The 25,637-nt window shown below is 39.5% G+C and overlaps 1 protein-coding gene across 4 annotated transcripts in view; it reads left to right on the forward strand.

The window, feature by feature from the left end:
• Window positions 1-25,637, forward strand: part of pde5ab (phosphodiesterase 5A, cGMP-specific, b) — a 77,211-nt gene that overhangs the window by 7,314 nt on the left and 44,260 nt on the right. For 2 of the 4 annotated variants that reach the window (XM_020594865.1, XM_020594866.1), the window contains exons 1-7: window positions 8,155-8,420; window positions 11,749-12,271; window positions 13,047-13,220; window positions 20,565-20,654; window positions 22,814-22,885; window positions 23,276-23,365; window positions 24,689-24,826. In XM_020594865.1, coding sequence (XP_020450521.1) covers window positions 8,323-8,420; window positions 11,749-12,271; window positions 13,047-13,220; window positions 20,565-20,654; window positions 22,814-22,885; window positions 23,276-23,365; window positions 24,689-24,826 — 1,185 coding nt within the window. In that variant the 5' untranslated portion in view covers window positions 8,155-8,322. Of the gene's footprint in view, window positions 1-8,154; window positions 8,421-9,079; window positions 9,152-11,748; window positions 12,272-13,046; window positions 13,221-20,564; window positions 20,655-22,813; window positions 22,886-23,275; window positions 23,366-24,688; window positions 24,827-25,637 lie in introns of those variants that run through there. The other 2 variants (XM_020594868.1, XM_020594867.1) reach the window with 2 other exon arrangements.

Here is a 25,637-nt window from a genome sequence, read left to right on the forward strand (position 1 = left end):
CAGTTAAATTTAAAAATTCATGCTATACGTACAACCAAAAAAAGATTTTGTATTTCCATAAGTGGGGTAAAACTATGGAATAATTTAAGTGTGGACATAAAAAATAGTTATAGAATTGACGAGTTTAAACGTAAATATAAAGGTATGTGTCAATCAAGATATATGCAAGAACAGGCTCAATGATTAATTATATGGACAATTGTGGGTGTGTTGTACAATTTGTGATAATTCTTTAGTATATTACTTGTGTGATGTAAGAATTTTAACACTGTTAATCTTTTTTTTAGTATAATATGTGTGTGGGTAGAAGTGAATCATTTACTGCTTGCAAACCAATGATGGTAAGATGATGTCATGGGGTAGGACTGGATAAGTCTGACTTCTTCCTACTCCATTCAAGCATGTACTAGGTAGAAGCAAATTGATATTGGATTATGTGTAAAATTATCTACTTTTTGAGTATTGGTCTAATCCTGACTTTACAAAATATGGAACTTCTTCATAGTTTGTTTTTTTTTTAGCCCGGAAACACACACCCAGATGTTTTGTCTAGAGATATCTGATATCCATATGAAGCCATAAGCCAAGTAGCTTTCAGCAGTCTGCCTGAGTTTTTCTGGTGACTCAGGTTTGGTCTCATTCTGTGGTGAGGACTAAGGTGAATCAGCATGTCTTTTAGGTGAGTTTACTGTGACAGATCTTTCCATTGCATGTACTGATGGTTCCTCTTTCTGCTTGCTGTGCATTTGAATACTTTTTTAACCTTTTGAGCTAACATGACCCTTTATTTATTTATTTTCAATGAAGGCACAATATATAGAATTTGAAAATGTGTTACTCTGGTGTCATCCAGTGGTGTTATCAAGAATAACACCAAATGACAAATGGACTGTAAAAGGACAGACTTTTCAGCACTAGCAGTTTATTAACAAAACATAATAGCAAATTTGTACCATCATCTTTGCTAACAAAGTTCTACACATAGAAACTTTAACATGATAGCATTTTATCTGATTTGGTTATTACTTTAACTTTTCCTGACAGTTTACTTTTTAAATTCTCATTTAAGGTTTATTTTGGACAAAGGTCTCTCCTTGTCTGCGTATACTAGTTTGTAAGGACTATAGCCAGACCATACTGACATGTTTAGTGGTATTTAGTATGCACTCACTCTTCAGCTACAGCTGCCAAAATGAATTATGGGTCAGCTATTCTTTTATTCTTTTTATTCTGTTTTTCATCATCTGCACTGCTACATTAGCTTCAGAAAACAAACCATCATATAGGAATCCTGCTGCCAAATTAGAGCAGTAATCAGTGTGACAGTGCTTCATAGAGCTTACCTAACAAAATACAAAGTTCAGAATGAAGTCACTGACAAATAATGTAGTAAAATATGAGGGGAAATCTGTATGTATTACCTTGCAAACTGATAAATGTGTTCCTGTGGGAAAATCTACTTGTAAGGCTGTCTTTTGCTGAGTTATGCATGGCACTATTATTATAAAAACTGTCCCAAATCTAGATGGTGTTTTCCATGTGCGACAGATGAAAGTATTCCTAGGCATGACGCCAAAAAACCAAAGTCCTCTGGGAGATGAGTGATAGGAAGGAAGGAAGGCACTGTTGCTCCTCATATTTGGTATAAACTAGTTCATGCTTTAAACCAAGGAATGCAAAAGACAAGCAATGCTTTTTGTCAACTTTGACCAATTTCTGAGGTTCAAGTCAATTTAGCACTGAAAATGTAAAACTATAAGGATGAAAGGTTTGTAAAATTGAGTGCCAGTTCAAAAGAAAAAAATCATAGTCAAAGTGAAATCCAGCTGCCTCACTGATTCTGACTCCAAGGTTCCACCCAAGATGATCAAAATGTTTGTTCTCTCTTACACTCCAGGAACACACTGACCTTTTTACCTGATTTCACAGTAATGAAAAGTGCTGTATGCTCCTCTAGCTGGGATTTCACATCATCACTATTCAAGGCTTTCATGGTGATGCAAACGTTCTTTCCAGCTGGAGTGTAGGATTTCTTTCTTTCTTTTTGCGTTGTGTGATTTTCCAGCAAGGAAGTGGGTAATTGTTTCATAAACAACATACTTAAAACCAGACTGTGGGTTTTCCTTTAATGGTCTTGCTTTTCTCTTTGGTTTCTGAAAGTTTGAAATGAATGCAAGATGATGCTTACAACAAAGGTGTCCATCATTTTGGTTAAGTGGGCTATTACTTAGTCATAATTGCTCAGCCCTCGATGGACTTATGACATCTACATCTCTGAAGACATTGTTCCAGTGTAGATTTATCTTGGGCAACACATTTTACTGCTAAGACATGTCAGTCTTACAATATGAGCAGGGGTGATGCAGCTGAGATGGCAAATCTCTTCTAATCAAAACTACTTTGACTCTGAGCTCATCTGCATAACTCTCATCAAGAAGCTAAGAGGCCATGCAAATGAATGAGAATGTTTCACCCGCGCGCTTGTCATCATGCACCATTTAACCTCTGTGGGGGTGGAGAGTCAGTCAGTCAAAATCTGTTGACTGAGAAGAAGATGCAAAGTTCACAGCTAAGATGTTGTTCAATTTGTGCCTGATCTAGCAACGTTGGACCATTCGTGGCCTACTGTATATCCATGTGACAGTTCATTTTACGCTGCCCATTTGATGCAGGAGTTCTATGCCTTCTGTACAGCACTGGCATGAAAGGTCAATATTGGTAACTGTAATTCCTGATTTCCATTTATAAATATGTCAAACAAAATCAGATTTGTTATGTTTTGATGCTTATGGACCATCAGACGTCATAACCTTCACACCTCCAGTACCAGGATTGTGTAAAATGAACACAGAAGGTTTCTGGCTTTTTTAAGTATAAAAGATGCCTAATCAAATAAGTTGCATTGAAGAAGGGTTGAAATTCCGGCAGTCTACCGCAATCTCTGTGTAAAAGGGGCTAATAAGTGTAAAATAATGTATGAGATCATTTATATTGACTACATTTAGACCCCTTAGTGAGGCTTTAATGGCTGAACATTACATTGTTTTATTCCCAATCTAATTCAGTATCAGAGGTTGTGAAGCTAACAGTAGTGATGGTGATGATTGGTTGGAGATTTTTCCAGTTTGATGTTTTACAATGCTTATATCCCACATGAAATGACATCAGCCCATGAAAGCCGTAATTCAAAGTTTTCACATGTCATGAATTTATTTTCTTTGTGACAGGAAAACATGTTACACCAGCCTTCAGAAACTCCTGCAGGTTAAACTGAGCTAAACAAACGCTTTTAGTGCTGACTGACTCTGAACAGCCCATAATAAGAGGACGTGAAAGTACTCATTACCCTGGTAACACTAAGGCAACAAACAACCTATAAAATACACTACACCTTCATTATTCAAATTTGCATTGCACCGGCTTTTATAAAGATCTCCAACTTCTAAGAACAACATTTTTAGAGCGCAAAGGCTTGAAAGATATTTCCCAGTTCTTTTAACCAGGAACTCACAGAGATGAAGCGGACCACTATAAAAAATAACCGTGCTGGTTTATTCAAAGGATCACAGGTAAAATTAACATTACACGTCCAGGTATCCTCCACCTCCAATCCTGCGCACAGGCAGATGAAGAATACAAGACCCTGAACCATACTGCCTATACATTTTATCACTTCGGTTGGGCTAGCCCATACTACCCAGGAACGTCAAACTGTGACGTCACCTGATATGCCAGCTTCACAGCGGGCCGTAGCAGTAGTCAAAACATGGAGAGAATCAATGTGTGTGAGTGTTGATTAAGTGGTGTGTATCTAAAAACATACAGGACATTCAGGGACATGTCCGGACATTAAGCCTCGGAAGATATTATGATTAAGATTACGGCTAAACATATCATACTAATAACAATATTCATCCTGTCTGCTGACTTTTTCTATCTAGTTGTCCTTGGCCCACATGCAGCCTGCAGAACTCATAAGAATGACTAAGCATTTAACAGCCTGAGCTAGATAGCCTGGCTCCACTAAACATTCCTAATACAACAAGTATCTAATCAATATCTATCTGACTAAGAAATTACCTAACAGGCTTTTTGTTGATTGAACTTTTGCTGAGCACACCTGACTTGTACCTTGAGCGCAGTCTTTTGTGAATAATAGTCTAATCATAGAATAAACACAGATGAACACGTGCGCCTCTGTTAAGTCACCTCTAAATGTATTTGTACATACGTATAAAGCATATGAGACATCTCAGTTAGAACCATTTACCAAATTGGAGCTGCTTTAGAAATGAGGGTTGTGCTATTTCTTTGTCATTTCAAGCCCCCTCTATCTTCACTCCTACCTACACTTGGAGAATCATTTTATTTTTGTACAGACAGATTTATTTTCTCTGTCTTTTTGCTCAGGAAATTGCATTGATGTTAGGGATTAGGAGTATCAGCACTCACCCCTACCTACTGTATCTGTCTTCAGTACTCAGTCTGTTTACTGCAAGCTGTTCTGTGGTAGTTTCAACACAGAAATAAGGCTTAAGAACAGATGATGTCTGTTTTTTTGAACTGCTGTCACTTTGCTTGTATGTTATTGTAGGCATTCCAGCAGTTTCTCTGAAAACACTTCTATTTGAGCTTGAGGGAACAGCTCTGTCGCTCTTGCTCTCCTCTTGTAAAATTTATTCCTGTTGTCTCCACTCTGCACTGACATTGTGCAGACACACGTCTGTATTTTCTCAAACATTTGCTGGATGGAGGGAAGGCATTAAACATAGCTCTGCAAACAATCAGCCCTGTCTTCAGGATCCAAGGTGATACTGACATGAATGTTATTATCTCCTCAACTGAATATTTTTAAGGCATAACACTCCTGGCAGGGCTGACTCATGCTACAGTATATTGTGTTGCATCATAAGTTTTAGCTCTTTGGCTGCAATGTGATTTCAGACAGTGCGGGAAAGAAGTGTGTAGACAAACTGCTGCTTTTGTAAAGGTTTCATCAGCAAGAGTGGTAGATGTTTATCAGCCCAGAATGCAGTAAGGGATCCTTCAACCACTGGTTTATACATCTTTTTCTTCTGTGACATCAGTATCCAAGCTCTAATGGCAGGCTGTGAGTGAAGTCTTGTTCAGATGTGGCTGATGGTCTAGTCAGGCTTTTATTTCCTTCCTTCATGTTTCAGACTTGTTTACCGAACAGCTCCAAATGAAAAAGACTAAGTGCAAAGTCCACTGACACACAGCAAAGAAGGAGCAGAAATATGGCCATCCTTTATTTCTGCCCACTCTGTGTGTGTGTGTGTGTGTGACTATTCTTGATTCATATACATGCCTGTTTGCTTTTGAGAAAGTAGGGACATTATTATATTACATAATACTGTACATGAATGTGTGCCATTTGAGTGTGTGCATTCATTTGATACACTATATTGTGTTTTAAATAACACTTGGGCACCTTCTGTACATATACATGTGTGAATATTATGTACATTTGATATATTTTATACAGCACTTTGTGGATTTAGACATGTTTAGACTCATATACAGTACAGTGTGCAGTGCGTGAATGAATGTATCATTTAGCTTTCATAGTCTATAATTTATTACACTATTTTTGTTACAATTTCCTGCTCTGAAGTGTGTGATCTGGTTGACTTTACACCGTTTTTTTGAGAATTTCAGATAGGTTAACAATAAATTCCCTAGTTGTGGGTTTAAGGGTTAATGTTAAGCTAGTGTGGCAAATAAAATGCATGTGGGTACCTGTTCCTGTGCTTTCCAAACAAATGACTGCACTTGAAGTTTTGCGGGAATTGCGTTGTCAGGAAAATAAAATGTAAAACTTGTTTGAAAGCTCTGAATATTCAACTTTGTGTGCCAATGTGTGTGCGTTACAGGGGTGCAGTGGCGAGTACAGACACCTGAAGTGACAGTCTACACTGATCATCTGTTGATTTTTGGAAAGTGATGCATCTGAAGCATTGAACTGAAGTCGATGGCATTTTTCTTGTTTTATGTTTTTTTTTGCAGCTGGAGGCATTATGGTTTCAGGTTGTCTGTTCTTCTGGCCCATTCTTGTGAACGTGATACTGTATGTCAGGAATACCTTGAGGGAATTTCTTCAAATCTAGCACAAGTGTCCACTTGGTGGTCAGAGGTCATAGGTCAAATAACTACTCACGATTCAAAAAATGCTTCTTATAACCTTCACTGGGTGGCAGGTGTGGCTAATATGTAGACCTGATTTTGAAAACACAGTTTAGAAAAGCAGGAATTACAACAGAAACATTAAGTGGCAGAGTGTCATGGAGTGGGGTAGCATAGCAGAGAGACACCACATCATGTCCCATTTTTATCTTATTTGTCAGCTAGTGTGTAAAATCTTCATTAATGCACCTTCAAAAATAATTATTGTAAAGTGGAACAGTTTTGAATAAAGGAATATTTGTTATTGCAAAGGTGTGTACAGTAATGTGTGTAAAGAAGAAACACAGAAAATGAGCAAAGATGCTGCATCTGTTTAGATGTCCCCTCCTTCTTCATCTCACGATTAGACTGACAAGAGGCTCAGAAGGGGGTAGGGATGCTGCTGGTGGTCTCCCCCCTCCGGGACAACCAGCCACCATCTGCTGGTAAGGTAACACCACCAGCGGGGCCAAGTGTCCAGCTGGGAGGACACTGGAGACCAGTGCAGTGAGTGCAGAGACGGAGGCTGAAAGCCATTAGACTTCATCAATAATACCTGGATCTGCTCCAGCTAGCTCATTCACAGGATAATTGAAAACTTCATTACTGATAGGGTTTATTGTGAATTGTTTATTTGGAATTATCAGCTTAATTACAATATACAGGCTAAGTGAGGTCAAAAGAGATGAATAAATGAATGATTTGGTGGATTTGTGAACTGTTTGCCCAGACAAAGGAATTCCCTTAATTTCCTCTATCTGCTCCTCTTCTAAATTACAACTTGTAATCAGTTGAAAACTGATGGAGATATTAATTTGTGTAAATATTTAGAATCTGATTTGATGTCAGAAAGTATTCATTGTTTCTTCAAATAGATAGGACTCATTTCTCCTAATTAATCTGCCTTGTTTGTGTCTACTACTTAAGATACAATCTCATTACATGCTAAAGTGACTCAGATTAGATCGGTTTTCCCTCCAGGTGACACAGATCTGATCTTTTTCAAATCTTATGTGTGAACAAACCAAATCTGATATTTTCAAATCACTTATGCTTCACTACCACATGTGGTCTAGATCTGACTCATATCAGATATTTGACAGTGTGACCAGTGTGATCAAAATGTGTTTATATATATATTTTTTATCATTCTTGTATATGCATGTAACTCAGATTCAGTTAAATGCTCATGTGTGGCATCCAAGGACATTAAAAGTGTTCAAATCCGACCTGGATACGTGTCACTTATAAATGTGAATGTGAACCATCAATACAAAAACATCTGATCTAATAAAAATGTCTTTTCTTCCTGCTTCCAATCTAATCATATACTCATGTAATTTCATTTTATGGATTTCAAAACTTACATTTGCTTCTAAATTACACTGGTAGAGACAAAGACACTTTATCCAAATTAATTAATTTGTAGGATTACTATGGTATTTATTGTTTTAACTGATATTTAACAAAAATATACACAGTAGTTATTCCAAGGTTAACCTAAGGTTAGTTCTGCTACCTAACCTGAACCCAACCCAAAACTTAATCCAGTCAGATCCCATGGGTTTTGAGGTTGCAAGTAACTCCAGCTAAGTGGCAAGTCTTAGTTTCAGGCTTGTAAAAACAAACATTTTGGCTGGTCTTCACTTTATGAAATAGATTTTTGAAGGTTAAGACTTGGTTTTAGGGTTCAGGTTAGAGTTAGGTTTAGGTTTAGGTTAAACATTTAGTCAGAATGGTTAAGGTTAGGAGCTAGGGAATGCATTATGTCAGTGAGTGTCCTCACAAAGATAGAAGTACAAGTATATGTTTTTTATTTTTGAATATTTGTATATTTTATTTGCAGTGCCCTTTATCATTAGACTGTGGGAAAGGGGGCAAAGCTCTCCCTCCCTCCCTCCCCCTCTCTCTCTCTCCCTCCAGTCCTCCAACAGTCGCCTCACCAACTAGGAAGCGCGCAGTCACCGCTTTATGATCCGCGCGCACCGACCGAACGGCCCCGCGAGCTCCTCTCTCGCTCATTTCCTCTCTGAGCCGCTCTCTCGTTCTCCGTTTACACTATTCGGTGCCGGCTCATCCGCGTGTAGATGTAGACTCTAACCGGAGGTCACAGTGGGATACTGTTGTCGCCTTTGCACCATGGAGGACTGCTGCTGCCCTGAAAGCGAGAGGATGGAAGCGTGGCTGGACGACCACTTGGAGTTCACCCGCTCCTACTTTGTGAAGAAGGCGTCAAGGTAAAAAACTGGACGGAGCGAAGGAGGCTGCAGCTCAGTGTGAACATTAAACCTGGTTCACTTTGTTTATGCACAGCCCGGTGAATGTAGTTTCCGGAGGAATTATCAGCAAATAATTTTATGTACAGTCCAACATACAGTTGGGGACAGTTTAATTTATTCTGTTAGTTTAAACTGTTATTATTTTTATTATATCTCTTATATAGTATTACCTCTTTAAAGACAGGACGTGTGTGTAACCATGTACTGACCATATCTGACAGTAAACCTGGAGTGGAGGTGGCTGTTGGTCTCTCAGGTGTGTTGTGTCCTTGCTCAGGTAGTCTACCTGGAGTGATGTGGATGGCACACATCACTGCTGTCTGCTCACTGCCTGCTCCTCACAGCTCAGCTCTAGTTCATATCCCAGTTCACTTCAGTCAGTCAACAGCTCTGAGCCTTGCACAGGGTCCTTTAATTATTAACTTTTACAGCTCTTTAATTCTCAGACTGTACTGTTGAATAGGTCCTCGGTGATAATTAAACAAGCATTTTACCATGGGTGACTGTAAATGAAGTTATTTTTTTCTGTTGCCAGGTGCAAAGTGTTGAGCAAATTAGCCATTTCACTTGTTAAGCAAACAGACTCCAAATCAGTCTTTCTCAGACAGCAGCTGCTATATAAGGCATTTTTTGCAGCAGACGTATTTGGGAATTGTATCTGCCTGGATCACTTCATCTGGACACTTAAGGTCTGTATTTGTTTTTGTGACAAACCCCTTCAAACCCATTTATCCACTTAAATCACTATGGCAACTTCAGTAAAACAGCAGTATAGGTTTATGAAAGCAAGAAAGTTGGCTGGCTCGGCACAAGAGGTTTGCACACATCTGCCATTCCGCTCTTTAGGTTGAGAAGTATTTCTTAGAGAGGTATTGATTCAGCCACACCTCCCCTGGATAACCTACATTAGGGTCGGCTCTGTAGGGAGGCAGGCAGCTCAATAGGAGATGGAGTAAAGGAGGACTCAACCTGACTGACTCTGATACACTGCTGTTAGATAACAGCTTGGTGGCTTTCAAACTTTTATTTGCCGCATTCAAGGCCCAAGATACCATGGTTAATTTCATGGCAACTGTCTTTTACTGCTTTCTCCGTGTTTTGGCCTTCCGCCCAGGTGAACAGAGCCTTTGACTGGCATGACAATAGTAGAATGAGTCACTACATGGGGTTTGAAAGCTAGAGCCGAAGCATAGAAGTGCATGCTTGAAAATTAGTGTGAGTGATTGTGCTGTAGGAGTTGATTAGACAATGTGTTGGCTAATTAGAGAGTTTCTCCATAATAGCATCCAATTTAGCATTCACATACAGACATACACCTTGTCAGACACAATAGATTTGTTCCACTAAATACACTCAATAGACACATCAAGGGCCAACAACACACAAAGGCTAAATTAAACCATTCATCACATAGACTTCACTCTTTTTATGCTCACTCATATTTTATCTTTAAAAATTCTGATCATTTTTACATTCATTTTTATGAAAATATCAGTTGCATCCGCTGGGTTATTGTTGTCACTGTTAAGAGCTGCTGTTACGCACTGCCCAGTTTCACAGGCCCAAAGTTTCATATTAGCTTGCAGAACACTGTTCCTTGTTATTTAGTAAGATGCATGCGACATGCAGAACAAGTGCAGCAACAGAGAAATCTGTCTGTTTGACCAGAAAGGCTTAATTGAAGAAGATGATGCAAGTGATGGATGGACAAATGAACTTAGAATATAGGGAGCAAACAGGGCTCATTTTCCAAATCATGACAAGCTTCTTTTGGCGAAGATTTTATGACCTTTCTCTACTTGTGCTATATTTTAGCACTTCATAGAAATTATTTATTTTTATCACAGAAGAAAATCAATAAGTAATCACACTGGTAGCTCACCAGGAGACCAGGGGCAGATCTAGAAATTTTTAGATAGGGTGGCCAGGTTGGGGTACAGACACAGAGAGGGGTGGCACATTTGAAATGCATGTAAAAGGTAGGTTAAACCCCTAGTTCTGACATAAAAAAACAGTATATTATTGAGAATCAAATTGTTTGTTTTGTGTAAAAAAAAAAAAAAATTTAGATCAATATAGTGCTCTCTGCTTTAGCTAACTTTGGCTGTGCTCCTTATTTAAGGGAAATTCATGTTTTGCACATAATCTTGTGCACATGTGGACATGGACGAGGTGTGCGCACGCATTCTTATTCATACTTCAAATCGAGGGTCTGCCTTCTGTCTGTATGTGCTGATGGTTTACCAGCATTGTGGCACATGTGCAGTCGGGGCTTTTGCTGTGTGGACCGTCCTCACTGACACAGACTTTTGCATGTGGACATCAGCACAGACTCCATGCAGACCTCGGAAAATTGCAAAAATTACATCACTCAGCCTTAGCGGACATGCGGCCGCACAAAGCATGTATTGCCCCTTGCTCCCAGTTGGGGACATCACTGCTGCACAGTGGTTTAGTTTTTTCTTTTTTTTAAGGTATTTTAGCTTGGTATTCCTTTCACAGTATACACACTACAATATTTAGCTAATATGCTGCTAGCGTAGTAATGAATTATAGATATAATTACTGATGGGAACAAAGTTGGACTGAGTTTGTTCAGGGTCAGTAGGTGTTGAGAATTCAGAGGTCAAGTCATGTGTTGTGTGGTGTTCACTGTTGGAACCAGTTGCTACCTGTCATTCTCATTAAGATTAATTTTAAATTGGGGCCATCACATCAAGTGTGTGTGATCTGAAAAAATATGTCTGGAAATGGTAAAGTTATTTTCTAATTCACTTGATCAGGTTTCAGTGTATAGCCACAGCTTCACTGAACTTCACCTCACTGATATGGAGGATGTTCACCTATCTATGTCGTTCACTGTCCTTGTTGCCTACATCTTTGTCTACTTATCTATATTTGGAATTTTCCCTTTGTGTTTTGCCTTTATAGTGCAAATTGCAGCATTAATTAGCTAGGCAAACTGCTATGATGGATGTCTGCTTTTGTTTTGGTACACAAACAGATGGGAATTAATGTTTAGAGGTGAATTGTTGATGTAACTCTGATCGCACCTGTATGTGCTCTTTTCTGTATCTCAGGAATGAAAGGTGTGTATGTCATTATGTAAGAGGTGTCTAGAAATCAATAATAAGGACAGTTAGTCATGAACAACATGTCTCAGGTGGTATTACCATGTGTAACACTTTAATCTACAGTATATGAGTAACACCCTCCAACAGCTGTGCAGATACAGCATCCTATGGCACAACATGTCAAAGAGAGATTTTCTTCTTAATTTCAATAGGGAGATGGTGAATGCCTGGTTCGCTGAGCGTGTCCACACCATCCAGCCATCTGCCTCCAAAGAAAATCCTTCACAGCAGCGGGCCCACCAATCCTCCACAGACCCCACCCCCATCTCAACCTCCACCATCCTCCCACCTGCTCTCAGCCTCCTGGACAACCGTTGCCCTTCCCCAGCGACAGTCCCCAGCCCAGCCCCTGGCACACCGACTCGCAAAATCTCAGCATCAGAGTTTGACCGGCCGCTCAGACCCATCGTGGTTAAAGACTCTGAGGGCTCTCTGACATTTCTGAGTGACTCTGAGCGTGAAACTGTCCCTCTCCGGGGCACAGTGATGGGGGAGGGTGGTGGTAATGGAGGTGGATGCAACGGGGCAGGTAGTAGCAGTGGGGCTGACCGCTGCTCTAGGCTTCTGGAGCTGGTGAAGGACGTGTCCAGTCATCTGGATGTGACGGCACTCTGCCACAAGATCTTCCTCCACATCAACGAGCTGATTGCGGCAGACCGCTACTCACTGTTCCTGGTAAGAATGCAGGAAATGGGGCTCTGGGTCAGTTTGTAATTCTGTAACACTGTGACCAACCAGAGTTAAGAGGAAGTGAAGCATAAACCTCTCAAATATACTGTATCTGGGTGAAACTGTTAAAAACTGTTTACAGGCACCAAGATGGTCACACCTCTTCTGGCTTAAACTGCTGATGTTATTTAGAGTGGATGAAATCTTTTATCAGACAGTTTTTGCAGACGATCCGCTGCACTGGGTGACATATTTCTTCATTATGAAACTCAAGACCTACATATTTGTGAAAAATGCTTCGTCAAAAGCTCCAAATAGCCGCAAAGTTTTTACAGCATCTGAAGTAAGCAGGAGTCAACTGTGCATGTGCGAGATCTCTGCACAAGCTCTCTGCTTTGTTTGCAGTCCGCTAGCTCACTGTGCTTTCACGGGGATCTCATGCATGTGCAGTTGACTCATGCTAACGTTAGAAGCTGTAAAGACTTATGGCCATAAACAAAACTTCCAACAGTGAGTCTAGTTGCTTGTCTTATTTCTCTACAAGGAAAAAACAAAATCCTCTAGTTGTGCTTTAATTAGATTTATTGGTGTTTTGCTTTTCCTGGATCACCAATTTGTTCTCTTAGCTAAGAGAATGAGAATTTTTCTTGTTTCTGTAATGTACGCCAACATTAAGGGACACAGTATGACATACAGTTTCTCCCTTGGTCATCCATTTTAAATCAGTCAGGTAACCACATCCTGCTACAGTACTGTATACTGTATGTGTGTGTGGTCCCAGGTGGGTGAGGACAGCTCCAACAGAAAGTTCTTGGTCAGCAGGCTGTTTGATGTGGCTGAGGGGTCCACACTGGAGGAATCGTCCAGTAGCTGCATTCGGCTGGAATGGAATAAGGGCATTGTGGGCCACGTGGCCGCAACGGGCCAACTGCTCAATATCAAGAATGCATATGAGGTAAGGATTTCCTTTCCTTAACATTATCAGTATAGACGCTGCTGAAGCCTGTAAGGAGGTGCTTTGCTGTGTGTGTGCATTTGTGTGTGTATGTTGAAACAGGCTTTTGTTTGCATTTGGGGTATATTTCATAGTTCTTGCTGACAGAAGACATTTGAGGGGGTAGGAGGACGATCAAAGCAGGACAAGTAGATCATAGTGCTCATCTGGAGGATTCATCTTTAACCACACACAAACACACATTTGTAGAGCTATTTCTGTGAGGACACTCATTAACATAATGTATTCCCTAGTCCCTTACTCTAATCCCAGCCATCACAACTAAATATCTAACACCCAACCCTTTCCTTAACCTAAACCTGATTCTAACCTGAACCATAAAACTATGTCTTGATCCTAAACAAGTCCTTTGAAGTTGTGGAGACTAGTTCCAGCTTATAACTTGTTTATCTCCACATCCGGTCTTTATGCTGAGCGAAGCTAACCACATTCCGACTTCAGCTACTTCACATACAGAAATGAGACCGATATCAGCCTGAACACCTCAGAAATAAAAAAAACACGTTTCCCAAAATGTTAAACTGCTCTTTTAAGTAAAGGTTAGTACCAGATGTGGATTTAGGTATGGGCAGCATCTTGCTGGGGGCGGCACACAGCACACCCACACAAAAATAAGTTGAATGATGGTGAACTTTGCACACACAGTTTTCTGTTGCTCATTTGCACAACACATTAATGATATTATGTCACTGTGTGGATTTAACTTTGTCAGAGTTGGTGCCCTGGTTCTAGCTGTGAGCTAGGCAGGCTACTGACTGCGAAGGTCTCTTACTTAGAAGTACGAGACAGGCAGGGGGCGGGACCCCACTGGAAGCCTGACTCTTTGTTGACAGTGTTTTAGGATGGTAATGTACTGATGCTTGCCAAATCAAAACAGACAAGACAAGATCTAAGCTCTCAGGTGCCAAGTTTAGGAAAGAAGAAGAGGATAAAGATAAAGGTATGCAGCTATAGTATGTCATCTTTGAATGAGTATAATATTATACATATAATAAAATGGGCCAGTTTAACACTTACATTTGTTAACCTATATTGCTATTATGCTTGCTATATTAAACATAAGGAAACAATATTCTGTGTTCTGTCTAACTAGCTTACATAACATTGGATATAATTTCACAGATCATGATAATGTGTGTAACCTGCGCAAAACAATTGCAGCCTAACTAGCACACTACACTTTCAGGGACATAAAGGTTTTCTGTTATTGTACTGACAAGGTCCTGAGCTCAGTCAGGGGAATTTCCAGTTTAAAAGAAGTCTCTATATGCTGATGTTTTGTACTTTTGTAATGTGTTTAGCATTTTTGCTGTCTTATGCATAGAACTAACCAAGGAGATTGTGTGGTGCAGTTGGTTCCTATTCTGAAAGTTTGATAAATCATGCATAATGACATGTTATTTACTTGTGCAAAAATGTATTAGGGGGTCAGACTGAAATATTTTGGAGCAGTCACTGACACTAGCAAGAATATGAAGCCTCAGTTCCTCAGCTACAGGTGTCTTCACACATGATGTCTGAGCCTGAGGACAAGGAGGAAGGTCCATTTGCTTCCACTTCATTTAGCAAAATGGTGCTTTTTTCCTTTTGGTGCCATATAAGGTAGTACTGCCATTGGTTAGTGTAGATAAGATAAAATGAATTTGTTGTTTCCTCATATGTAATATAAGATAAAATAACAAAACCTTAATGGAAAATTCACAGTCTATATTGTTATTACTTTAGAAAGCTGACAAATTGGATAAGCATCAGAATCAATACTTAAAAACAGATTGGATAAACTGAGTTATTGAGGTAATCCTAAACCCTTTTCCCTCGAATTTTTAGCTGCAGATTTCAACACTGTGACTTCTGCAGATTGGGTTACTGACCTTTAACCCCTCCAGGTGCCCCAGAGGTTTCACTGTATCTATTTTCACCTTATTTCTCTTTAAAACTTGTTCCCTGGTTATTGATGCAATCAGCTGATGGTGAAAGATGTGTATTGCATTGTAAAGCTGTTACTCACAAGAGAATATCACTACGTGTGTTAGTGTGGGTGTATGCATGTGTGATTTCAGCTTCACTCTGTGTGCAATTCTCTGGAAGAATGATGTTTTTTATATTTTCAAAAAGAAACAGATGTGAAAGTGAAGTTTGTGCATGTGGGTGGAAGAGAGAGAGAGAGAGAGAGAGAGAGAGAGAGAGAGAGGTAGAAAGGAGCAAAAATAGAGAGGAGCAAGTATGGGGCTTTAATTAAATGCATGTGTTTTGTGTGTAATCATATCAGCTTGACTTCAGTGTGTGTGTGTGTGTGTGTGTGTGTGTGTGTTTGGCATGAAATAGAGTGACCTGAAAAGTATCTTCCTCTACAATGAATTCAAGTTTGAATGTTACACATTTATCCAGTGGAGACAACTGCCGAAAAATAGCCTTAAACTCTGGGACTTGTTGATTTGTAGGGTTAAAACCTTTATGATTATAATTTCTCAAATTAAGTGTCAATAATTAAGACTTGGAATTGTACAGTTCTGCTTTTTCCAGTGTAAATCAACTGGGTGAGAGCTATTTGAAGGATTTTCAATCCTGTCCTGTTCTTGATATTCTGTCTTCTGTCAAGTTGTTGGCAGTTGTTTCTAGACAGACCCTGAAAGAGGTGGAAGTTTATTACAGATAAAGTGGAATGGGATCAATCTCTCAGTAGAATGTTTGTTTTGAACTGCAATAGAGTATGATTTTGTTATTATCTGTTTTGCACATTGGCAGCAGTTAGACAGATATCCTGAACTTGACTGTGAAGAAGAAAATCAGTAACTCAGAGCCAAGCCTCGGCCAAGGCAACTCACTGTCCCTATAATGCTATTACACCTAAAGTATACAATATTACCATGATAGTTTGACCCTCATGTGTGATTCCTTGACCGTGAAATCCTACCAGCAGCATTTGGATATCTATTAGTTTGAAAGTTATTCAAGAACAATGAAATTGAAATTGGCCCTATCTCACAGTGGTTGTTGTATGTTGAGTGAAGTGACCCTTTAACAGATCATACTTCACAACCTAACAATTTATTCTATGATTTAATCTTTTCCAGTTTCCATCTAGATATGAATTCCTTGTTCCACTAATCAGTGTTGTAGAGCCCCAGTCCAGGACTCGGACTAAAGTTCATCTCAAGTCCTGATTTTCAGGACTCGTGACTCGCGTTGGAATTGAACACTGATGATTTGGGCTTGGACTCAGATTTGAGCACTGACTGTATTTGGACTCTGAAGACTCAGACTTATTGTTTTGTTTTGTAATAGACCATAACATAACAAAACATGTATGTATGTATGTATGTATGTAGTGTTAAAATCCTTTTGTTCCTACTTCTGATAGGCAGTGTGTATGAAGCACATCCAAATTTCAGAATATCAAAAAAAAATAAAATAAAATGCAAAAATCACACTGTTCACGTCAAAGTAGTGTGTGTGTGTGTGTGTGTGTGAGCTTACAAGTGCGAGCTTTTTGCCATTGTGTCACAGACAGTAAGTAAATTCCCTTTAAAATGGTGATACCTCTGTCTGTTGTGTTTAACATAGACCTTAATGACTCAGTCTGTTCTTTGGTGACTTGGACTTGACTCTGACTAGAACACTGGGGACTCAAGGTATAGTGACTCAATTACATCAGCCCATGAATCATTTTAGATATTTACTAACAGCTTAAAAACGTTTTCTAACTGTAAAGTTTCCCATCAGAATAAGTGTCTTATAGCTCAGCGTTGGACAATTAGCACCATTATATGTGTTTGTTTTGCAGTCATCTTAAAGTCAAAGGAAAACATAATTTGGGTTTTACAGCTCAGTAAAAGCTGAGCCAAATGTGTATACAGCAAATAGAATAAAGTCTACAGGTTAAACACCAAACTGAAGTGAGCTTGATAATCACCAGTAAGATGTGTTTTAGCCACCAGAGTCTGCATCAGTTTGATTTTAGTTTTAAGGTCATATTTACCAGCTGGACTTGTACAGCTTCTTGTTGTGTTCATTAAGGTTGCACTGTGCGTTATAACATATGGTAACTGTCTGTGCAATACATTTGAGGCATGCTGCATTGTGTGATGAATGGCTGGGCGATTATAGCGTTGCAATGAAAACAGATTTGCCTGTTGCTGTGTCTCATAGTGTAATATGACCACTGTTTCAGAATTAATTCACCACATCTCACACAATTATCAGCTTTAGACAAGCAAGACAGCATGCCTCTAGCCTCAGGGTGACCAAACATCACTTACCATTCCTTGTACTGCTCCATGCATCTTTCACTATAACCCTGTGCTGACAAAAGTCAGCTCTTATATTTAAAAAAAATATTTAAGTGTCATTATGGGGGCGGAAAACAGCATCATTAGCATTAGACATTTGTGTGTGTGTGTCTGTGTGTGTGAGCTTTGTCATTTGGTTGCCTACCAACCACTGTGACAGAGCAAAAGAGAGATGGAAGAATTATAGGGTTGTGTGTGTGTGTGTGTGTGTGTGTGTGTGTACTGTACCTTCTAAGTAGGTACACTTGGAGGATCAGCTGTGTTGTTGAGTGTGTGTGTGTGTGTGTGTGTGTGTGTGTGTGTGTGTGTGTGTGTGTGTTTGTGCATGAATGCGTATTATCAGTGCCTGTATCAATATGTGTAATGAAATTTAAAAAATGTGGGTTTGCATGTCTTTTCTTTTAGGTAAGTGCACGCTTGGTTTGTGGAGGAGTGAGTGTGTATTTGGCAGTGACTCACCTTGTTTGTGTGTGTGTGCCATGATTTGCACTGACAGTGTCAGTTAATGCACAGTGTTACTCTAGATTATCTGAATATACTGTAGACGCTGTAGACTGTATTTGTGCAAGTGTGTCTGTGTGTGTGTATGATACAGTGGAACCTGATTCTGCTTCCAGGAAGTCTGGCTGTGTCATGTGAGGGACACCCCAGCTCTTTGACTGGATGTTTAACTTCCCATTTGTCTACTCAGGATTACACTGACTTCAGCAGAACAGTGAGAAACTCCATAGCACTGAAAGCGCTCAAACATCAGCCAAGGCAGCTCAGTTTCCCCATAATCCCATTAAAACATACAGTATTTTGGATTGGGATGACGATCCGGAACACCACCAAAATGTAATGGACTGTTCCATGGGTACTACCCTACCTCTCCAGAAAATTTCATAAAAATTCATTCATAGCTTTTTTGAGTTATGTTGTGAACAAAGCAACAAACTTGGTAAAAACACAGCCTACTTGACAGAGGTAACAAACCCCACTATGGCTATATTAGTACAGCCATCTGCTGGCTGGACTAGCTCAGTGTCTGGCAGCAGCCTGGGCTCAGCCGGTCTACACAGTGGATGGGGGTGTGATATCCTTATGAGTACTTTCACTATGCTGCACCCAGAATGCAATTATGAGGGGGAAAAAATCCTGTGAGCTTATCTGTCATTCAACTGAAAGCAGCTCTAAATTGGCCAAGATAAGATGCTTTTTAAATAATGAGCTTCAAATGTCAGTTCTGCCAACAAAAACTAATAGGTAGCTAGAAATGACAAATTGCTTTTGTTCACCACCGTCTGACATCATGTAGCCACTGTCTCAAAAATCACTAAAGGACATTTGGCAAATGTCAGTTGATACCCATAAATGTGTTAGGCCTGTTAAAGGATAATACTGCTGATTTTCTGAATTTTTCTATTATTCTTTTTGACAAATCCCATACAGAGATTAAAACCAACAATGAATATTGTGTACTAACCCTAATATCTACGAATCCAAAACCTTTGGCTTATTTGCCTGTGCTGTAGACCTCCATGGTTGTCCAAAAACTAAAGAAATAATTTGGGAAACCCATCTTTTATCAAAAAAAAGAGCTTCAAATCCTCAGAACTCTGCTAGCTTCTAGAAGAGTACATAACAGCAACTTTGTAAACTGACGGTATGACTGGTGAGGCAACAATAAGTAAGGGAGGGGGGACTCAATAAGCAATCAGTTGTTAGGCTGCCGACATACTGGTTATGTGTCGATAATGGTTGCTACATTGGCGTCATTGTTCACATTCTTGCATATTTTATGTTTATTTGGAGGATAAAAAGTATATCCACTAAGTGTGTGTGTATATATATATGTATATATTCCTTCCAACTTCCACTTTTAAACGGAATCTATGACAAATTGAAATCACAGCAGAGAAAATATCAGCAGTTGATAGTATGCAAATGTGTAAAGTGAGTTTCACTTTGCAACTTTCTTCTGTCATTGCAGTAATGCACAACAGCAGCTGACTTACCTACCACCACTGGTCGTGTGCTGAATTGAATCTCGCAGTGTTAATTTTTGGGACTTTGCACAGCCAGTGCTCTCAAGGAATGCAGGGGACATGGGAGCCACAATGCACAAGCAGTGATATCTGTGACTTTACTCTTTTGGTCACAGAGATGTATTTTTTCAATACAGCACCTGGGGATTGCTACACTATGAAGTGTTGAGTTTAAATAAACAGCAAACAAATAAAAGCACCAATATTATGATGAAATCCTGTGTACAGCAGGGGAAATTGGCAGTAAGGGTTTGTTTCTAATAGAAGTATTTCTCTTTTTAGGTAAATAAAAGCCAATGCTGTATACAGTACAGTACAGAGCTCTTAGGAGCCTGCAGTGAAAATATAAAGCGCCATTTTATCCTACCACACCAAACCAGAAATGTTTCAGTTGGTGTAGTGTTCCTCTTCTAATCATGGTTTTATACACATACACAAACACAGTCCCCTTGAGTCTAGAGGATAATGGTAGTGGACAGAGAGTGTTTAAAGGTCAGCCAGTGGGTGGGAGGGTTACCAACAGGAGAACAGTCTTCTAAACAAAACAGCCATCAGTCCTTAACATGCCTTCAGAAGCTTCTTAAACTCAGTATTTACACACCTAAGAAGAGGTTTGCTTCCTTGAGTGGAATTCTGTGTTGCATAATGCTGACAGCTGCATTCGTGCTACTACAGAATATCAGTTTCTTTATGCAAATTGGACCTGCAGTTGTCATGAGAGTAAGTGGTTGTTAGGATTTATGAGGATCTGAATATGGATGAGGTCTGGACAGAAGCTGTTCAAAAGTTTGATCTTTCCTAATAAGGTATTTAGTGTTTCAGTAGGAATGCAACAATTACACCGACCATATCAAATATGATTATTAAAAGCTCTTAATAGTCCAAGTATTTGGGGCAATGCTGCTATCAACAGAAGTCATTCTTAAAGAGATGGGACTGAACTGTGTAAATGTTCTTTACCTCCACAGGACCCCCGGTTCAACGCTGAGGTTGACCAGATCACAGGATACAAAACCCAGAGTATCCTCTGTCTGCCCATCAAGAACCACAAAGACGAAGTGAGACACCACACACAGCATTACATACCACATAGAGCAAAGGTTTCACTGCTTAGCCTTGTAGTTATACAAGGATAACAGTTTAACTCTCATTTTGGAAAAGAGTTCCCAACTTTGAGTTAAAACATAATTTTACTTCAGATCGCAAAGGAAGGCTAATTTGTAGTTAGCTAGCAGTTCACTGGTAAGTTCACTAGTAGGTGAACTCAAGGTTCACTTACTAGCTTTTTCTAAAATTTTCCACCACATTATGTGTTCTTCAGACAGTAGGGTTTCTGATAAACTTATGGGTCCTTAATAAGTACTCTGAACTCAAACATACACACTTCCTTTTGGACCAAACTTGGAACACTGCTACATTCCCTATTCCAATTTTAGTTTTTTAATAGTTTGTGGCTAGTTTGACCAAATGTAAATTACTTGCTTAAATAGTTTATTACTTTTAGTTTTAGTCCATATCTACTTCAAGGAGCCGTTCCTGGTAGGCTAGTGGTTAAGGCGCAGCGTTCTCGCTGCTGCGGCCCGGGTTCGAATCAGGGTTTTGTCAGGAAGGGCATCCGGCGTAAAACACGTGCCAAATGTCAACATGCAAGTCACCAGTGTGACGATTCGCTGTGGTGACCCCTAAACGGGAAAAGCTGAAAATGACTGTCTTTCTTTTTTTCTAGTCTATATCTACTTCAGGTGGCAGCCATTACTAGCATCTTCAGGGCAAGCTGAACTAGAATAGATCATGCAAAGTATTGAATGAGAGTTTGAATCTTCAGTATTTTGTAAACCAGGCAAATAAGATATAAAGAGGGAATTGTTAGAATTTTTTCAACAGACTGATGATAGTCATGCTCTAGATCTCCCATTTTTGATGTCAGTCAAAGTAACCTGGTACAACTTTAAAGTACCCTGTGGAGTTTTTGACCTTTTAATACTCTAGTGCTTTGGATCAGTATTTTTGACTGGCTCACCATTTAGTTTGTCTTGTGAACATATGCAAAAGCATGTCAATGGACACAGTCCTGTCAGTGGCCTCAAACTATTCCACTGATCTACATTTGGTGGTAACCAGGGCATAGCTTTAATAATTTAAGAGGCAAGGCCATTTGGCCTTTAATTTCATACACTTTCAGGATTAACAAAGGCCACTTGACTGGGTAGTAAAGCCGATAGACAAATGACATGGCATACACTCACTGGCTACTTTATTAAATACATCATGCATTTAAATGCAACACGTTTTCCTTAACATTTGTATTTATGAAGCTCAAAATGTTTCAGTTTTTGGTGAAATTATCATAAATGTATAAATTCAATTATATGATTATTATTGAGGTCATAATTAAAGGTGGTGTTGTACTGGACTACATTATATTCACAGATGTTCCTTGTATTCTGACCCTCTCATTTATGTAGCTGGGGAGGACAAAAATGTAGAGATGTGGAGCACCATTAGAATGATTGATAGGCACTCTGAGCTAAAAATAACACATAGATGTAGTGAATGTATGTTCACCAACAGTTCATAAAAACATTGTTACCAAGCAGTAGTAAAGAGTGAATAACATTACTTTCTACAACATATTATGTCAAATTACATGTAGCTACCACTGAGGTTTTATGAGGAGCGCTCCCAAGCAAACGGCTTCAGTAAGCGCATCGTTCTCCTTAATACATCCATAAACACAATGTGAGTGACTGATCATAACAAATGAATGACTTGGCAATCTTTTACTGAGATCACTCATCAGAGCTGATGGACTTGAGAAGATCTGACAGAATTAAAAGCACATCTGATGAGGGCACTTATCAGATGTATAACTCCAACAACTATAGAGGGCTTCTTGGCCAAATGCAAGGGCAGCAATGGCCATGGCAGTATAGCCATGCAAGAATAAGACTGCAAGTTAATAAACATAAATATACAGTTGGGTGCAAAAGTTTGCATCCTCTTACGTTGAAATAGCAAAAGAGTATAACAAAGACATTTTTTTTTTTCTAATCGACATAATATTTAATGTACATTCAGCTAGTACAAGTGTTCCTTCATCAGCAGATTAAGGTACAATGTTACCCAACTTAAGACCCAACTTAAGACCCACATTCACCTTACTGATGATGAATCCTCCTTTTTATCCATTCTGCTGTGTTTCTCATATCCATTTCAGGTAGTGGGGGTGGCTCAGGCTATCAATAAGAAATGCGGAGAGGATGGTACCTTCACTGAACAGGATGAAAAGGTTAGTCAAGCTCACTGTTTCACTTACAAGACTCATGCTTTGTCAATGTTTAAGCATTCAGAAACATAGAAAACGGCCATTGGCAGGATGTAGTAGAGTATGTTGCTCTTGATCAAAGTGCTGGACAGACATACTGGCTGTAGAAGAATAACCGTAGCTGTCCTGACCCATATATAAATCTTCCTTTACCTCAGTCCATCTTTCTCCATCTTTTTTGTCCTTCCTCGTGTGATCTGTCATCTCTCTGACCTGACTTCCTTTCTCTGTCTGCTTTTTTCTTTGCTGATTTATGTTTTATTCCATGCATCAGCCCAGTTTTATTTCTTGTCTTTCTTTCCTTTCTGTTCTTCCTACATGGTGCTCAGATGTTGTTCTGTTCCTCTCCCACAGGACTTCTCAGCCTATTTGGCCTTTTCAGGCATCGTCTTGCACAATGCTCAGCTGTACGAGACATCACAGCTGGAAAACAGACGCAACCAGGTAGTGTATGTGTATGTACACTTGGGTGCAAAAGTTTAAATCCCCTTACTTATAATTAAAATCATATTTGGCATATGATAATTATATTATATGCCAAAGTGTGCATCCCTCTTGATGAAATGTTCTCTAATACGTTGTATGTTTGTTTGGTTGTCTGCTATGTACAGTCCTCTTCAAATCGAGCCACAGGTTTTCAATGATATTTAATTCTGGAGACTGGGAAGGCCATGGTAAAACATTCACCTTATTCTTTTTAAACCATTCCTGAGTTGACTTTGCTCTGTGCTTTGGCTCATTGTCTTGTTGAGTGATCTACTGCCTCTTCATTTTTAGCTTTTTGGCTAATCTTAGGGGGATTTGCTTTAAAATCTTCAGATATTGGGCTGCACTCATTCTTCCTTCCACTTGATGCAGAGCTCCAGTGCCCATTGCAGCCATACACCCCCAAAACATCAGTGAGCCTTCACCATATTTGACTGTGGGAATTCCTCATATGCAGTGTTTTTGTCACCACACAGACCTGTGTGAATTATGAAAAAATACTTCAGCTTTGATCTCATCAAACCACATAATCCTGCTCCTTAGCAAATTCCAAGCATGCTGTTTTACGTCTCAAAGTAAGCAATGGCTTCCTGCATGCTTTTCTCCCAAACAATCCAGACTTGTGCTTCACTGTGGAGATATGAACTTGTATTCCATTTGCCCCTAAGGACTTTGTCAGGTCCCCTGCTGTTTGCTTTGGATTCTTCATAGCTCTCAAGCAAGTTTCCCAGCACCTCTTTCAGTTACAGTATCAATGAAAACCTGTGGATTGATTTGATGAGGACTGTACAGACATACAGACAACCAAGCAATCTGGTAGACTTGGAACAAGTATGCCATGATGAATGAGCTAAAATTACACGTGAAAGGATACAAACGGTGCTCTGAGGGTTCCCAAAGAGGTTGGAGGAGGTTAGGGAGGATGCACAAAGTATAAGAGAACATTTCATAAAGGGCGATGCCAACTTTTGCTCTGATATGATTTTCATTATTTTACTATAACTTTCTTTTTATACACTTTCTAACCATTTGTTTTTTACTTCTGCTGATGAAGAAACATTTGTAGCTGAATGTGCATTAAATATTATGTTGATGAGAAAATATTCTTTGCTTTACTCTTTTTGCCACTTCAAAGTACCGGGTTGTAAATTTCAACTGTACCCCGCCTCTTGTCCAGTGTCAGCTGGGATTGGCTGACGCCCTCTTCAGGATAAGCAGTGTAGATAATGGATGTGTTGCTTATGTGTATCTATACATGTGTGTGTACGTGTTTATGCACAGGTGCTGTTGGACCTGGCCAGTCTGATCTTTGAGGAGCAGCAGTGTCTGGAGGTTTTACTGAGGAAAATCGCAGGAACTATCCTGTCCTTCATGCAAGCCCAGGCCTGTACTGTCTTTATCGCTGATGAAGATTCAATGGTCAGTGCACACACACACACACACACACACACACACACACTTTATCCTAAACCAGCCAAACTAAATGATCAACCTTGACTCTGCAGTATATCAGCAGCACAGGACATGATCTTAGTTAGTTGAAGTGTGTTGAGTTGGATACATATGGTGCATTCAGGCAGTTTTCAGCCATTTCCAAATTTGCCATCGCAAAATTGCCCTCAGTTGCCCAACAAAGTGGATCCATGACATCTGAGTTTATGAGTTTCACTTCTGCACATGATGGCTGTATGACTTAATCATTGCTCCTGGTCAGTGCTAGGTGTAACCATTTAACAGCCAATTATGTTTCATAAATGCATGTAAATGATTGTCACAAGAGCAAACAATGGAGTTTATTTCTGGCTTCTGTTACTGACATTTTATAGTGGCTTTTTTATTGGTCTGGTTGATGTGATGAACATGAGGAAGTTATCAACATGAGCGCCTCTTGTTTAGATGTTATGACTCTTGCTTGTTTAAATGACCTAATTGTAGAGATTTTGAAATTGAACCATATTTAATACTTTTATTAAGCTTCTTTGTCTTAAAAATGTTCCTTATCTTTGTCCATAAAATGTGCCTAAATGCATGCCTTCCCTGACCTCTAGATAAGTCAAGTGTGTATGCAGTACATTGTTGAGTAATGCACTGTGCCTTCGCTGCTGATTCCACCTTTTCTGCCCACATAGCATTAAGGACACATTACAACAGGAGTTCCAGAATTGTCAATGCACACATGAATAAATGACATGTATTTCCTTTGAATCCTTGTGTGTGGATGCTCGGTTTA

The sequence above is a fragment of the Monopterus albus genome, unplaced genomic scaffold, assembly GCF_001952655.1.
Source record: "Monopterus albus unplaced genomic scaffold, M_albus_1.0 scaffold25.1, whole genome shotgun sequence".
In the NCBI taxonomy this organism is placed as follows: Eukaryota; Metazoa; Chordata; class Actinopteri; order Synbranchiformes; family Synbranchidae; genus Monopterus; species Monopterus albus.